This window comes from Neophocaena asiaeorientalis, unplaced genomic scaffold (assembly GCF_003031525.2).
Source record: "Neophocaena asiaeorientalis asiaeorientalis breed wild unplaced genomic scaffold, Neophocaena_asiaeorientalis_V1.1 scaffold123, whole genome shotgun sequence".
In the NCBI taxonomy this organism is placed as follows: domain Eukaryota; kingdom Metazoa; phylum Chordata; class Mammalia; order Artiodactyla; family Phocoenidae; genus Neophocaena; species Neophocaena asiaeorientalis.
In genome coordinates, this window is record NW_020173666.1 from 14,024,353 (window position 1) to 14,041,104 (window position 16,752).

A 16,752-nucleotide genomic window follows, 5' to 3' on the forward strand; every position below is an offset into this window, starting at 1 on the left:
TCCTTCATTCTTACGTTACAGCTCCTAGATCTGCCCTCCATTTCTCTTACTTTTCACTCAAAATTTCTGTTCCTTTTTCTTTTGCTCTGGGTTATAGTGATCATTTCTGCAGTTAATGTCTAAATTACTGATTCAGACTTTGACAGCATTCGTTCTATTTTCACTCCCTTTATGGAATTGATTTCAGCAATCTTGGTCTTTTTTTTTTTTTTCCAGAGGACTTTAATGAGCTCTTGCGTTAGAGAGTATTTTTGTTGTTCTCTCCTGTGTCCTACATTCAGTCACTGTCAGCTTTTCTGATTCTTCACGTTGGTGTCCCTGGTTAAAACTGCTGTCCCCTCTTCCACGCTCAGGAGTTTTTTAATGTCTGTTCCTCTTTGTCTGGATGGGGCCTCACGCCCCAGGCAACACCAGCAGGAATGTGTCTCCTCAGCAGCTGTGTAGGCCTGCCAGGCTGCTGCTTCTCCGGGCGGTGTTGTCTTGCAGTTGTTGAGAAGGAGGGATTGTCCCTTCCCAGTTAGCCTGAAGCAGATGGGTCAACAGGCTGGAACTACAGAGAATGCCGAAAGAATTCTTTAGAATTTTATCCTAGAAAGCTTGCTGAATTTTGTAGAGCTCTAAATAAATATTTTGTCTGATGTCATTCTCCACACCAGAAGAAACAAGCATTTATACTGCCTAAAGCTTTTAAACAGACATGTCTTAACCCTGACCACATTTATCACAAGTAATCATTTTTAAAATTATGCAGCTATTTTAGAAATTCTTGCCTGTTATGGGAAACTAAAGTATGTATTAATTTAAATGCCAGAATATGTGTTGAACATAAAAGAATGTGAGTCGGGGAGACCAGTTAAGTGTTCGCTAAATGTCGGGGAGCACAGATATGAGTGACATTTGGAGGCACAATAACTAAATTGGTGATGTTTTAAATTGAAGAAAAGTTGAGATTTTGGATGGCTTCAGTTTTCTCAGTAGAAGGAGAAGGCAAGACCTTTGAATGATTGGTCAGGATGATGTTGCCAGAGGTTTAAGAACACTGAGAAATCTCCAAATCTTCTGTTTTATGGGGAAAAGCATAGGAGTTTGATGGGGACGACTGTATGAATGGGTGAGCAACAGTAGAATTCCTAGAAAACATCAAATAACGGATATTTGAGTGGGACCAGCCAGGTTAATTTTATGAATTTTTCTCTTTCAGCCTCCTTTGGTATAGGTCAGGAGGACAAGTGGACAAAAGACTTGGTTAAACCCACTAGTTTTTATGTTTACACAAATGGCTACCTGGTTTTGTAATCTTTTCTCAAATTTAATAATTCTCTGGTTTTGTCAGTCTAGAGATAGTTGTGGATAATACTGTGTATAGCCTTAAGACTAAATGCTCCGATTATTTTAGGTATGATAAACAAAATGCATGATGAAAAAGGCGAACTTGGTTCTTTTCCTACTATACTTTTTGGATAAAGATATTACAATTGCATTTTAGTTCTTGTTACGGTTTTCTAATACTTTTAGAGCTTTTTAGGTCTTCGTTGGAAATGGTGAATTATTCTAAAGATTATTTTTCCTGTAAAATTATGATTTTTATAGGTTTGTCAGCAAACTATAGAGAATCCTAGTTTATAACTACAACTGTAGCAAGTTCTCCTGGATGCTCTTTTCAGCTCTGTTGAATTTGTGTTACAGTTTTCTGAATTTCCGGATCCCATGTGGGGTTCTGATTACGTGCAGCTGTCCAGGACGCCGCCTTCCTCGGAGCAGAAGTGCAGTGCTGTCTCGTGGGATGAGCTGAAGTCCATGGATCTACCCTCATTCGAACCTGCCTTCCTGGTCCTCTGTCGAGTCCTTCTGAATGTCATACACGAATGTCTCAAGTTAAGGTTGGAACAGAGACCTGCTGGAGAACCATCTCTCTTGAGCATTAAGCAGGTTTGTTTCAAAGACTTTAAAAATATTGAGCATTTATGACATTCTTCTACAGGCTCAGCATTTTTATTTTTAGGATTTTCCCCCTAATTGTTCTTTTTTCCATGCATTCTTCAAAGATGAGATGATGATTCCACCTCTCTATCTTCCACTTCCTCATTCGAAAAGGTTATGAAAGTGTGGTGCTGATATGACCCTCCATATCCTGTTACCATCAGTCTTTAGAGACTGGAAACTTAAAATTCACTCATAAGAGATAGTTTAAATTCTTAAATTCTTGTTGTTGTTGGTACGTAAGCAGGTAAATGCCTGCAGTATGCAGGGGTGGGATGTGTTTGGCCATTTTGCTGGCTTAGGCACCCGTATGGTTTAAGCCACAATGACAACTTCTGCTTTCTTAATTATTATTAATTTGGGACGGGATTTTCTAGTGAGTTTGCTACTCCAAGGGTACCAGAGAAATGGCTAGAAGCAGTTGTATCTACACAGTGTGTGCTGAAGAGCGTTTATATTTATGCCTTATGATATTACCGTATTGACATTCACTATATAAAATAACCATTTCAAATTTTGATGAAAAACAGTTACTATGTTTTGTGTGGACTGTGCTTGTCCGTCCCCGTGGAGTTTGAAGGGCCAGGAGCTCCTTGGCTCTGAATGACAGGATGGGCAGAGGGGATGAGTGCAAGTTGAAGGACGGGCGGTGCGATAGGTACGAAAGAGGACTTGACGCTGTTGGTTAAGTTAGGTGTGGAGCCGGGCGACTGATGGAACTGGAGGTGGAGTCCTGCACCTCACCGTCGTCGCTTCTGTTCTCATCGAGCACAGCCCGAGCTCTGCGTCCACCGGCGCACTACTCCCTTCTCACCACCTTGGTTCTAGTTACTTTCCTTCTGTCCACTTGGGCCACACTTTTCACTTGTCCTGCATGTTGTAGCGGTTATTTAGGAAGTTTTGGTAAAATGCTTACCTCTCCTCCCCACAAAACAAATACATACTTCAGGAACATAAGCTGCTGAAACAAGGGGGAGTTTACCTTTTACTAATGGGGCTGTTGTGAGGATTAAACAGTAATTTATGTTAAAACATTTTGCAAAGTAAAAGACCAATACTTAGATTAAGATAGCATCACTAGAGTAAAAATAAAAGAGAAATTTTGGCTTTGATGCATTCAGATTGAGTTGTAAGCACCTAAGTGACATCTTTAACGGAAATTTATGTTAACACTTTTCAATGGATTTAACTCTAGCCGTTACTCTCTTACTGTGGGTAATTATTTTAAAAACATTTTGAAGGGGATCTTGTTGTAAAAGCAGTCCATGTTTATTTTAGAAAATTTGAAAAGGACAGAAAATGATAGATAAAAATGAAAGTTATCCTGTTATTCTGCCGTTCAGAGATAAGCACCGTAACATTTTGGTGTATTTCTGTCCATTTATTTTTCTGTATGTACATACTCTCTGCACATACAATTTAAAAGAAAAAAGAAAAGAATGTGTGTTTTCATCCTTAAATTGTTTTCAGAAAGATTATTTGAAGCGGCTGCATTAGTGTCCTCCCATATAAGTGCATCATACCTTATTTAATCCCCATTGTTGTTTTGAATAATATTGTGATAAATATATTTGTATGTAAGTTTTAGTCTGCACCTCTGACTACTGCTTGAGTATAAAACGTAAAAATTAACTAGTGAGTCATACATTTTTAGATTCTAGAAAGTTTATACCAGTTTACTTTCTCTGTAGCAGCACCGTGGTTCCTTTCATGTCTTGATAATGTATCTTAAAACTAGTGCAACTGTGGGGCTTCCCTGGTGGCGCAGCGGTTGAGAGTCCGCCTGCTGATGCAGGGGACACGGGTTCGTGCCCCGGTCCGGGAAGATCCCACATGCCGCGGAGCGGCTGGGTCCGTGAGCCATGGCCGCTGAGCCTGCGCGTCCGGAGCCTGTGCTCCACTTGTCTCACGGTCCCTGCGGGTTAGAATTCGAGGGCGTGTGACCAGCGTGTTATTGATAGAAGGACATTAAAGGTCCTCTCATTGCACCTTCCCTCCCTTCTCACAGTACCTCCTGGGCCTACACATGGCGGTTTCACTCATCCTTTTGTTTTCTTTCATTTTTCCCCCCTTGACTTCCATTTAATTTTATCAGATTAATCTTACGTTTGTTTGTTTTTGTGATTGAGTTTTTTGATGGTAAAAGCCACAAATCACGGTAGGTAAACTTTGCTAAATTATTACAAAGGCCTCCAGGCTCTGTGGTATGTAAGTCTATTTGAATCTTTATTATGTTTTTGGTTAAAAATGACCAGTCTCATGAGGAAATTTTTCTCTTGTATCCCTTGTCTTGTAATGTAAACTAGCAGAAAAACAGATCTTTTTCTGTAGAATTTATTTTCTATAAAAATTTATTTGTAGAACAACGTATTTTAGCAAATCAGTTTTCTGCCTATATGTTTTTCTTTGTGTATTCATGCTATACTGTTAAATACTTTTGTTTTCACTGATTTGTTTTATTTTAATTATTCAGTGGAGATCACTGAGCTATTTGTGTGAAATGAACTGACAAAGAATCTGGAAAATATTTTAGGGTTTTCAGAGGCAAGTTTCTCTTTCCTGAGCTTTTTGAGGATTTACGTGGAAGATGTGTGAAAACCGACAATCTGGTCAGAGTGTGTGAAATGGTAGAACTTGTGCCTGCTGTCTTGCAGCTGGTGAGAGAGTGTAAGGAGGTGCTGAAGGGCGGCCTTCTGATGAAGCAGTACTACCAGTTCATGCTGCACGAGGTCCTGGACCACCTGGAGGAGACCGACTGCAACATCGACGCCTTCGAGGAGGATCTGCACAAAATGCTGATGGTCAGGACAGCGGGGAGAGATGTCTGACTTGTGTGTCTTCTCACACGCGCCGTGCTGCCCCGCGCTCTTCTAGCCTCTGTACTTCTGCCCCGCTTATTCCTTCCTGCTCACAATGTCTCCTCTCCTCCTTATCTGCCCACTGAAGATTTACTTTCAAGTTTTGTCTGACACTCTTCACCTTGCATGTGCATCTATCTATACCTTCTCTGAACTCTTACAGGGTTCTAATCATAACCATACTATTTAATACTTAGCGATGTACCACCTCTCTGTCCTCAGGTTTCCCTAATTAGGCTGAAGGCTGCACAAGCCAGGGGCTGCGAATGAAGTGCTTTTGTCTTCTGTAAGGTTTGGTAGAGTGTTAGTACATAGTAAATCCATGTTAGAGTCATTAGGGTATATGCACAGACGATTAATGTGGCAGGTTGATGAAATAATACAGAAAACAGCAAAGCTTGTAGGCATATTGTTTTTGGAATGCTTTCACCCTTGCTTGACATCTCACTGTGTCCTGCCTCAGGATGGCTGCAGCACCTCCAGACACCACCCTCACTTTCTAAAGAGAAAGGCAGAGGGGAAAAGTCTCCTTGCCAGCTAAGTCCAGAACAGCGAAAGCTCTCCTGGAAGCCCCACCCAACAGATGTCCCCTACATCCTACTGACCAGACCTTTGTGTGGCCCCTTCACTGTAATGGAGGCTGGGAATGCAAAGATTTAGCTTTTCAGCCTCTGTAGTAGAAGGAGAGAAAGAAGAGTGTGGCTGGGGAGGGACTTATATCTGGCATCTTACGAGAAATAATTTTGAGTCTGAAATGATTTCCTAATCGTTTGGGAGAATACATAAAAGACCAGAATGTGTAAAATGTGGCTACATTTTGAAATACTGTATATATTGCTTATGTCAGGAAAGTCTTTATCATTGAAGAGTTATGGTAAAAAGCAGCAAGGAAATTAGTTTTTCTCTCTGTGGATGATTAAACCAGAAGTTTAAAAAGACAAAATGTGCTTTGCTTTCCAAACTGTCTTAGATGGCTTTACAGAGGCGCACGCCACACCTTTTACCACGTGATCGCTGAGGCAGGAAGGGTGAGATTAGGCAGGAAGGGTGAGAATTAGGCTGTGCCTTCCAGGTCATCCACCTCCAGTGCCCTCGGTGTGCCTGTGAGAGATGTCAGAAGGCTCAGTTAAGGGAAGTACCAAAATTCTCAGCTAGTTAGAGCTAGAAATGCTTAGGATTTAGTTTTGACTCTGCTACCAATCTTCTGTGTGAGGCATCACATGCCTTAGTTCATCTCCATAATTTCACAGATGAAGAACTAGAAATTATCGATAGTTTTAAAATTGTGCCCCAAAGTGTGCTAGATGGATTAGTGCAGGGGCATAGTTTGCAAACTGGTGGAGCCCAAACAAAGTCAGTGTTTTTGTCAGGAAGGAAGGAGCGTGTGGCCTTCGGAGAGGCGGCCACCTTGTTTACTGCTCCACCTGCCCTCCTTCAGGTGCGGAGGGCCCGTCCACGGCGAGTGAGAGCTGTGGCCTCTTGGGGTGTGAATGGTCGGGAGGCAGCAGGGCATGTCCCCATAGAGGACATACTGCCAGACAGTATCCTGTCCTGTAAGCCGGGGAAGACCGCCGAGTGAGAGATGGGTTAGAAGGGCGAGGGGAAGCGGTGATCAGCAGATTATGATGCAGGATATCTGTGACTGAGGGGTCTTTACTCTGTGCTGCATCATCCTTCTGACTCGAAAAACGGAGGAGCTCATGCATGCGTTACGTCCAAGGAAGTAACTGGTGAGTACTGGTTTGAGCCAGCAAAACCAGATGGAAGCTGGGAGCTTTCTTAGCACATTTCCCTGGCCCTGGCCTTTAGAAACAACTAAAACAATAAACATAGTATGTGATGTAGGAACATGGGATAGACAGATTGAAGGAAATCACATAAAAAGAACTTAAAAGGAGTGAAGATATGAAAATGATGAACAAGATGTGAGAGTTGTAGGAGACACACAAGGGAGAGCTCAGACTTGCACAGTTAGCGTCCCTATAGAAGAATAAAGGACAAAGGAGCAGAGAAGACTCAGTTTTCCATTCTAGAGATATTATTGGGTGTCTGCTGTGTACCAGGCAGGCATCGTGCCTGGTCCTGAAGGTTCAGTAAGGAGCATAAACGCCTTCTTGGAGTTTAAGAACGATGGGGAAAATGACTGTTAAATAATTGTACAGACATAACGTTACAATGGTGAAAAACATCAAAGGAGAGACACGGGTCTTTTATGGACTCTCACAGTAAGGTCTGAGTTCATGTGGCGGTGAGGCAAGTCTCTCAGGGAGGGACAGTTGGAATTTATCTGAAAGTTTCTGTGTGTATTATAATCCAATTTATGTAGTAATAATTTGAAAGCTTACACAAAACAATACTGTATCTTGTAATTTGTGTAATAACAGATTATTTAAAAAAACATATAAACCAGAAGGGGACATACTAAATGCGTAATTGTTACCTCTGAGGAGGGAGGAAAGAGAGAAGTGAAGAAAGAACCCAAGGAGAAATTAACTTTGTGATGTATTATTTCTCATCGAAAAAATATCTAAAGCCATTATGACCAAATATTAACATTTGTTCATTCTGGATATTATTTGTAAAAATATTTTAAAGCCACTTTACTTTTTAGTTAAAAAAAAAGAGCGCGAGAGAGATTGAAAGGAACACTTCTCTGACAGAGAAGGGAGCAGATGCAGAGTCTCTGTGATGATGCGGGATAAGGGAAGCAGCTTTGGAATGAAGGTTCCCAGGAAAGCCTTGGGAAGGGACCACTGTGGCTGCAGTTAGAGGAACAGCCTGGGGGGATCCAGAGTCAATGGGAGAAGACCAGGCAGAGACTCGTCTAGTGGTGCACACGCTAGTCCCTGGATTGCAGTGGAATAGCATAAATTTAGGAAAAAGCATAAGGATTTGAAAGAAGCGAAGCAAGTGAAGTTGGCAGGACTCAGGGATGGATTGGATATGGGGGAGGTATCGAGAGTGATTGCTGGCTGTCCAGTTTGTGCAGCAAGATGAACAGTGAAGATGGTAGGTCCAGTGAGAGTTTTTTAAATCGAAGATACCCGAGACCATTGGAAAGCCTTTGGCATTGATTTTGTTAAGGGAAAGAGATGAAAGAAACAAAAAAGTGACACTAAAGAGACATTTAAAAGGACGCTTGTTTACAGTATGAAAGCTGAAACAAAAAGGCGGACAGTTGCTTTGTCTCAGCTGGGAATGTGTGTGTTGGATTACTCATACATATATATATATATATATGTATATATATATATTTAAGAGAAAGGAGAAGACTGATGGTGTCAGGTTCCTCAGGTATCACGAGGAAACGGGTCTCAAAACACAAGTGCTGGGCTTAGCAGGAAGCACAGCTCCTCTACTGTGAAAAAGGGAAGGATGGTAGGTAACAGCATGTAGGTTTCTGTTATTTGTTTCATGACGATGAGAGCTTTTATATCTAATGACTTAAAGTTTTTTTGTGAAGAGAGACGAGATCATCTGCTGAGAGTGGGTTAGGATGGGTTTTGGCAGTTTGAGGAAAATGGAGAAGTTTCAAACTTGTGGTTGTAGAGAGAAGGAAAGTGAGCTGAGCAGAGGTACAAGTATTACCAGAAATGTGTGCTGTGTGGTTGGTGAATGTGACTGTGTAGAAGAGTGACTCCCCCCTGTCGTGTGACTCGTGGCCCTCAGCTTCTGGGCTGTGCGGGCGGGGAAGGGAGCTGGGCTCGTCTTGACAGGCAGGTGGGAAAAGGCATTGTGAGCACTCCAGGAATGGCAGGGTGTAGGACGGTGGCAGGGACATGAGCGTACTGACAGGAGTGCTGAATAAGGAGGACAGGGACCCAGGGAAGAGAGGAGTGAGTTGGAGGAAGAAGAGGAACCAGTGGACTGGAGTTCCAGATAAAATGAAGAGAACAGTGTAGAGGGGGGAGTTGGGCAAACAAACTGGAGCGAGGAGAGGAGGTTTTAACATCAGTGTGTTTGAATTGGGCTTTGAGCGATGCTGGTATTGGCAGGATCAGAAACAAAACCTTGTCAGAGAGGAGAAAAGGTGGTTGGAACTGGAGGCCATGGGGGAACGGAACTGAAATGGTGTCAGGGTGTCGTGCACCTGATGTTAAGTCACACAGCTGGTGGCTGAGCCTGGGATGGAGAGAAGACTGAGTCACAGGCTGGAGTCTGACAACTGACGGGTAGTTGAAAATCAGTAGATGATGGTGTGCAGAGGGGGCATCGATGGTCTATCTGATGACATCAGCCTTAAAGGGGTAGGGTATTTCTTTTGTTGTGTTTTTAAGTAAGACTGTGTAAGAGTGATGGTTTGAAAGTAGCAGTGGGGTGCACGAGGATGCCGACTGTTTGCAGCCCTTGAGATATACTGTAAGATAGTTGTCCCTTGAGAGGGCTGTCAGGGAGAAGTGCAGCTCTCAGGACAGCCAGGTTTCAGGGAAGCCAAGGAGGTGAAGGAGCATTCCAGGAATGGAAAGGGAGGTCCTGGGCCCGCTGTACGAAAGACTTGTTTCATTTGGACGAGATGGTCATAGACCCATAAGTTGCAGGTTCCACACACACAGCTGTATTCATAGTGGACCCAGGACTGGAGATTCATGCTGCACAGCCTGGATGGAGGAGGACCCGGAATTATCCAAAGATAATTGGCAGTTTTCTTAAAATAAAGACCCCAGATTTTTGCCTACTGAAAGTTATTGTTGGGTCTCAGAAAATATTCATTTCAGTGAACCCTAAGATGTAGCCTGGTGAAATAATTGAAATCCAAGACTAGAGAAAGGGTCCTGTAAACATCTAAGCAGGGAAAGGAAGCCACCTTCGGGGAGCCGAGAGAGTGGTGATGAGTGGCATCAGTTTTCGTTGTGCTAACAGGACACACTGCGTTAGAAGGCAGTGGAGTAATGTCTTCAAGGTTCTGAGGGAGAGAATGTGTAACTTAAGTATTTTATACCCAGTCAAGTTATCCTTTCAGTAAAAGAATCCACAAACAGTGATGTTTCATAATATAACAATTGTTAACCTGTCTTGAGAAAATCTCCTTGATAGTAAAACCCTGCTAAGCAACAGATAAATCAAGATAAGAATTTAGGACTGGGAAAGCTGTTGTAGAGGACTTGTGGTGGGCATAAACCCCACCTTAGAAAGATTGGGTATTATGGTTATAGGTCGTAATCTATATGTCATAAACCTTGAAAAATTATATCACGAACATCTGGATGTCGGGAAGGTATAGTGGGAAGAAGTGTGCTCATTTCCTCCTCTTAACACGTAAGATACCATCTAAAGTTAAAATAAGTAATTAAAGAAATAAAGGTCCCAACCTCTTATAGTAATGTTATTCACAATATATTAATAATGAAAATTTCTGTATGCTATTTTGATTTTTTTAACTTGATCGTACTTTTCTATACAGTGCGAATATTGTAGTTATTTTCTTAGTAACTTGCAGCAATTGTGAATACTGTGTCAAATTGCTGAGGAGTTGAGTTATACAGTTAAAGAAAAATGCCATTTAGACATCAGTTAGCAGCGATGTAGAATCTCGCTTCTCTCAGAGCGTCATGCCTCAGTGGTCCCTCTTCCACTCGCCCTTCTGATTTATAGCTTTCATGTTAACAGAGATGAAAGTTGCAGGTTGTTGAATTCTATTCTCAAATATCTCCTTTTACATTTTTGTATTTTAAGGTATATTTTGATTACATGAGAAGCTGGATCCAAATGCTACAGCAATTACCTCAGGCATCTCATAGTTTAAAGAATCTGTTAGAAGAAGAATGGAATTTCACCAAAGAGATAATCCATTACATCCGGGGAGGAGAAGCACAGGCTGGAAAACTTTTCTGGTAGGAATCCTTATACGCCTGTCTTCCTTTCTCACTTGTACTCCTGGTTCGCTCACCAGTTCTATTCTACATGTTTGAATGTTTAGTTACGTGAAAATGATAATCATTCATATCTTTTGTGTGCCCCTCTCCCAAGTTTTGTTATCCTTAGAGCAGTGGTTCTCGGCCAGGGGTGATTTGCCCCCTGGGGACATGTGGCAGTGTCTGGAAACAGTTCTGATTGTACTGACTGGGAGGGACTACTGGCATCTAGTGGGAACAGGCCAGGGATGCTGCCAAACGTATTACAATGCGCAGGACACAGGACAGCCCCCCCAAACAAAAATTATCCACCCAAAATGTCAGTTTTGAAGTTGAGAAATCCTGCCTTAGAATACACCCTCTTGGTTATACAAAAGGAGGAGAATTTAAGGCCTCTGACAAGTGGAGTAGACCTGTAGACCTTTTGTATCGGTCTTGGCGGGCACTTCCAAAGCCTAACAAGTACGTATTTTCACTGATACTGTTTGGGGAATGTAGTACTAATCACAGAATCTCTTTATAAACTGGGTATTTACATATGGTGAAAGAATTGAAACATAAACCAAGGAAAAGCATTAGGGAGGGGGGAGTGCTCACTGGTCTGTCTGTTCTAGGAAATGAATGTATCTTCTCGAGTACAGGCACCTGAATGTTGAATGTGGGGTGCGTGGTGTTTGCTGGGGGCCACTCCCCTGCCGACTGACTGAGGACCAGGCCTTTCCTTGGCTCTAAACTCTGCTGCAGTTCTTTGGTGCTGCCTTCTCTCACTTGCCCCATCAGCCATTTTATTTCTTCATTTCCATTTTATGAGTTCTTTTATACCCAGCTCATGTTTCCTTCCCCTCCCTTTACGTGCACTCTTTAGGACTTCACCTTTTACAGAGTTCTCTTCTCACTTCAGAAACTCATTGTCCTCACTCGGATGGTCTTTGTTCCATGCTCAGCATCTCAGGATGTTGTATTCACTTTTCTGCCCTAACCACCAGTTCTTTTTATGTTTTCCTCTGTCTTTATTTTGAGTGAACAGTGAACTTGCTCTTGTCTCAGGACTCATCCAGTCCTTCAGGCCGAGGTTCGCAGTCTGTCCTGTTTTCCTATTCAGATTGGTTCTCATAGTCAGCCTTATGAAGAAATGCAGTCACTACCATTTTCAGCATCTCTCCCCCTCTTAATTTTCCATTGTTCTGCTTTGCCTGTAATTTCTTCTGTTTGCATCTTGTGTTCTCAGGCTGTCAAGCTTTGTCAAGGAAAATTTTTTACAAGGTTACTGTTTCATTTCTCTACCAATTCTTGTTATATAATTTCTTTGTACCCTTACCTTGTACCCTGTCAGTCTTTTTGTTTTTATCTTTTGCTTGTCCTTCAGGTTCCTTTCAGTGCAGTTTCTGGCCTTCAACTTCATATGCGCGTTCTGAGAAGCTCCAGAGCTTTTGCGTTGCCTCTGCTTTGGGACTGTCCACCTGCACTGTTCTAGTTCTGGGCGTTTGCTGTGTTAGTGCATCATTCTGCTTCATACACTGTTTCTCCCAGGTTCGGTCAGTCTTGACATTAACCCTGACTCCTTTCTTTCTCTCACACACCGCCTCTAATTCCATGTGGCTGTCCCTTCAGAATACATCCAGAATCTGACCTCTGCTCACCACTGCCTGTTTCCCCTCTTCCCAGACTGTTTTTTCTTGTGTTGCTGTAGTAGCTCTCTTAAGTAGTCTCTCTGCTTCTGCCCTTCATCTTCTATGGTTTGTTCTCAGTGATCTTGTTAAAATGTACATCAGACCATTTTTACCTGTGCTCCAAATATGCCAGTGCCTCTCCTCCTTACTCAAATGAAAGTGAGAATGCCTAAACAATGGCCCATAAGGCCTGGTACAGTCTGACTTTTCAGTAAATCTTTGTCCTCACCTCCTGGGTTCTCCTGTGCTTACTCTGCAGCCACAGGAGATTCCTTCCTGTTTTTCATAGGCTGGGCCTTCTCTGTCCTCAGGCTCTTTGCACTTGCTGGTCCCTCTACTGGGACTGCTCTTCACCAGTTATTTCCATGACTCATTTCCCCACTTCCTGTAGGTCTTTGGCCACGTGTTACCTTCTGCATATTAAAAGTTGAAATTCCTACCTGCAAGTACACCTTAGCTTTCTTCCCTGTTTCATTTCTCTCCATAGAACTTATCAGTGTCTGAAATACTGTATATATATTTTTTTAAATTTTATTTATTTATTTTTCTCCATTCACTGGAGGGATTTTATCTGTTTTGTTCAGTACTGCTTACTCCATAACAGATACTGAATATTTGTTGAATAAATTGATGCTGAATATCCTTGTATACTACTGCTCTTAAAAGCATGTTTCCAATCAGGACATTTTCCCACTCGGTTATTTTTAAAGCCCACCCTGTTTGCCTACCAAAGGACGATCACACAGTTACGTGACATCCAGGGCCTTCCACAGCACGGCCCGGTTACCCTCCTGGTCTCATTTCCCCCTCCTCTGCTCTTTCCAGGTTGACAGTTTCTTTTCACAAACATGCCTCTTGCTTAACACATCATCATGCCCTTTGATCATATTTACTGTTCTTCCTGGACTTTCCTTCCCCCTCCTCCATTCTCTTCCTGTCAGAGCCGCTCTTCCCACTGCTGTAGTTGCTACAGCTCTGCATTGCCTGCAAGGCCCATTGAACTCATACCTTCAGCTGGGTTTGATCTCGCCCCTCAGACAGCTCCCGTAGCAGTTACCGTCTGCCCCATCCGATGTTGGTTGTAGACTCACCTGCTCTGTTTTACTAGGTTATAAGCTCCTTTTCATCATAGAAGCCAGTAAGCTGTTGAGTTTTTACTAAACTCATTTAGATTGATTTTGTACGCTTGGGTTTGCATTTTAACCCTAGTATTTAGATTGTATACTTGACGAGAAGCATCAGCTGGTTAGAGTGGTTCATGTTTATTGACTGTGAAAGCTAACTGTGAGGGAAGTTTTTAAAAACAATTGCATTTAAGGAATTCACTTTATTTCTTATGCCATCGTTTAGTTCATTAAGCTTTTAAAAAATATTTTGTTGTAGATATATATTTGAGGCCATTTTACACCATTTTGAACATTTGTTTAAGATGAAAATAACATTTGTGTGATAATTACATAGCTACTGTGAATGTTATTTAAGATTTTAAGGTTTATAATGAAAAACTGGTTGTAGAACAAAGGTACATACATTCCATACTAGAGATTTCTACTTGTTTCATATCAATCGTGATTTTATATTAAAAGAAAATTCTCACTGTCACTGATTTTTTTTTTTTTTTTTTTTTTTTTTTTTTGGGTACCCAGTACGCGGGCCTCTCACTGTCATGGCCTCTCCCGTCGCGGAGCACAGGCTCCGGACGCGCAGGCTCGGCGGCCATGGCTCACGGGCCCAGCCGTTCCGTGGCATGTGGGATCTTCCCGGACCAGGGCACGAACCCGTGTCCCCTGCATCGGCAGGCGGACTCTCAACCACTGCGCCACCAGGGGAGCCCACTGTCACTGATTTTTAAACTATTAAAATAATAGCTGAATCTTTGAGTTTCTCATTCAAGAATTAGAATGAGTGAGGACAGTTTTTCTTCTCTGGTTTACTTTTGTTGTTTTTGTTCCCTTAGTGACATTGCAGGAATGCTGCTGAAATCTACAGGAAGCTTTCTAGAATCCGGCTTACAGGAGAGCTGTGCAGAGTTCTGGACCAGTGCCGATGATAGCAGTGCTTCAGATGAAATAAGGTTGAAGTTGCATTTTCTTTCCTCTCCCATTTTTTATTTCATGTAGTTTTATTCTTGGTAATGAGCCTGAAATGAGCCTTGTTGAAACCAAATCATGTCAGACTTGAAGAACTTGGGTAGTAGACATAAAGGGATTTATTTCTTACTACTGTATTGTCTTTTTATATGATCCCTTAGTTATGGTTTTATGTAAAATTGTCTTTGAAGGTGATTTTTATTTAGCCTAATAAAAACAGTGTCCTTTGAGAAAATGTTGTTTAAGTTGACTAAAAATGAGTAGGGTAGAATTCGTTCACATGTTCTGGAATGTCTTTAATTAAATAATTGTTTCTGTCCTTTAAAGACTCTGTAGCAGTCCATGAATACATTTAATTGATATTTGGTACATTTTTATTGTTTTTATACTAAGCTTATCCCTTCTGTTGAACTCTAAGCTTGAGAACCCGAAACCATGGCTTGCACACCTACTACATTTCCTCCAACTCTGTGCAGATGGCATTGAGGATGAACCATGTCAAAGTGCTGTTTTTGTGGCATATGTAATACTCATATAGCTATTTAGTGGCCAGTTATCAGCAATACCCTATGAGTCAACATTAGGAAGTGCTCAGGCAGAACTAACTTCTCCAGAGATGTTTTCTCTCACTTTCCAAAATTTGATAAAAAACACATTTTTGGGTTTCAGAACACTGGGATGTCTTTATGCCAGGATTAGAGAAAGAAGTGACCACATAGGCTCTCACCTGGGAAAATACCTAATAGCTGAGAAATGGGGTGAATTAGTTTGTAGAAGGTCTTGCAGTTTTGGACGCAAACATGGAAGATTCAAAAGACGAGAATTCAAGAATTAAGACGGTGAAGTAGAGAATGGGTCTGATGATGCCCTGATTGTTTACTAGGGATGGATCTAGACGTGGGTCCACGTGCAGTGATTTGTGGGGCGGACTTGTCCTGGCTGCAGAGAGGCCACGGGCCTTGTGCACATCCCTTCCCAAGTCATAGCTCAGTGATGTCCTGTTGGTGGATTGAAAACAGCTGTGACGGGAGTATTCACACCATGAAAATCAGCAAACACCACACAAGACAATATTTTGGGGGGAGCAGGTTGTTAAACGTTTGCTGGTTCATTACTATTATGTATATATATATATTCCTTTTTAGTTAGATTATGAGCTGGGAGTCAAGAACTTATTTCAAACTCCAAGAATTATCCTAATGAAGCCTTTAGAAGATTGAGCATACTCTTATTTGGAGGTTATTAAGTGTGCCTTCCTTATTTAAAAAATACAAGTACTTTCTAGAAAGCTGTGGGGAGCAAGGTTTTGAATATTATGAATCCATTCCCAACAATTGCTAGCTTCTAAAATCTTCGGTCTTTATTAACGTGATTTGGAATTTGCTTCATCTGTATTGTTGTGTATTTCTTGGCATACCGTAATGTATTCTAACTGGATTTCAATCAACTTGGCAGGAGATCTGTTATAGAGATCAGTCGAGCACTGAAGGAGCTCTTTCACGAGGCTAGAGAAAGAGCCTCCAAAGCACTTGGATTTGCTAAAATGCTGAGAAAGGTGAGTTAGCAATCCTGATTAATTATTATTTTTTTCTTACTTTTCTTTTATTTTTTAAAAAGCTAACCCTAAAGAAGTTTCTTTGTAACTGTGATCCTAGGACCTGGAAATAGCTGCAGAGTTCATACTTTCAGCCCCAGTTAGAGACCTTCTGGATGTCCTGAAATCAAAACAGTACGTTAAGGTATGTATTTAAGGTGGCGTAATTATTTTACCTTTCTTACTTTACTCTAAAACAGACAGACTTTTTCTTAAAGGTCTAGATAGTAAATATTCTGGGCTTTGCGGTCCATATGTGGACCCCAGTTTTAAGGCTGTCCCATAATTTCCCAATGCAACAATTAGAAAAAGTTTTTCATACTTGACTTACTAACTTGTTTTAAGAATACGGAAGAAAAACCCCAAACATTTACTCATACAGTATAATTTATCAAATTAGTTACACATATATATTTAAAATAATGTCTATAAAGTAATGTGTTGCTTTTAAGTAATTGCTTTTTCACCCTCACATTTCCTAAAACAATTCAGATTTTCTACGTGAATCTTTGACGTCAGTGTCCTGGCCATCGCTAGACCCACTTTTTGAGTCACCGTGTTTGCTCCCATTTAAGCTGTTTGAGCTTAGTACTTTCAGAATCTGTGTATGATGTCACGGGAAGTTATATCCCACATGTGTTTATGTGTGACTTGCACAACGTAATCACATATGTACCCCTTGTTCCAGTGATCTTTAAAAGGCTTTTT

The 16,752-nt window shown here is 41.5% G+C and overlaps 1 protein-coding gene across 4 annotated transcripts in view; it reads left to right on the top strand.

Moving 5' to 3' along the window:
• MAP3K4 (mitogen-activated protein kinase kinase kinase 4) overlaps positions 1-16,752 on the top strand; it is a 109,203-nt gene that overhangs the window by 62,715 nt on the left and 29,736 nt on the right. For all 4 annotated transcript variants that reach the window (XM_024747942.1, XM_024747944.1, XM_024747943.1 and 1 more), the window contains exons 4-9: positions 1,687-1,929; positions 4,635-4,781; positions 10,512-10,669; positions 14,318-14,434; positions 15,906-16,005; positions 16,106-16,189. In XM_024747942.1, coding sequence (XP_024603710.1) covers positions 1,687-1,929; positions 4,635-4,781; positions 10,512-10,669; positions 14,318-14,434; positions 15,906-16,005; positions 16,106-16,189 — 849 coding nt within the window. The remainder of the gene's footprint in view (positions 1-1,686; positions 1,930-4,634; positions 4,782-10,511; positions 10,670-14,317; positions 14,435-15,905; positions 16,006-16,105; positions 16,190-16,752) is intronic.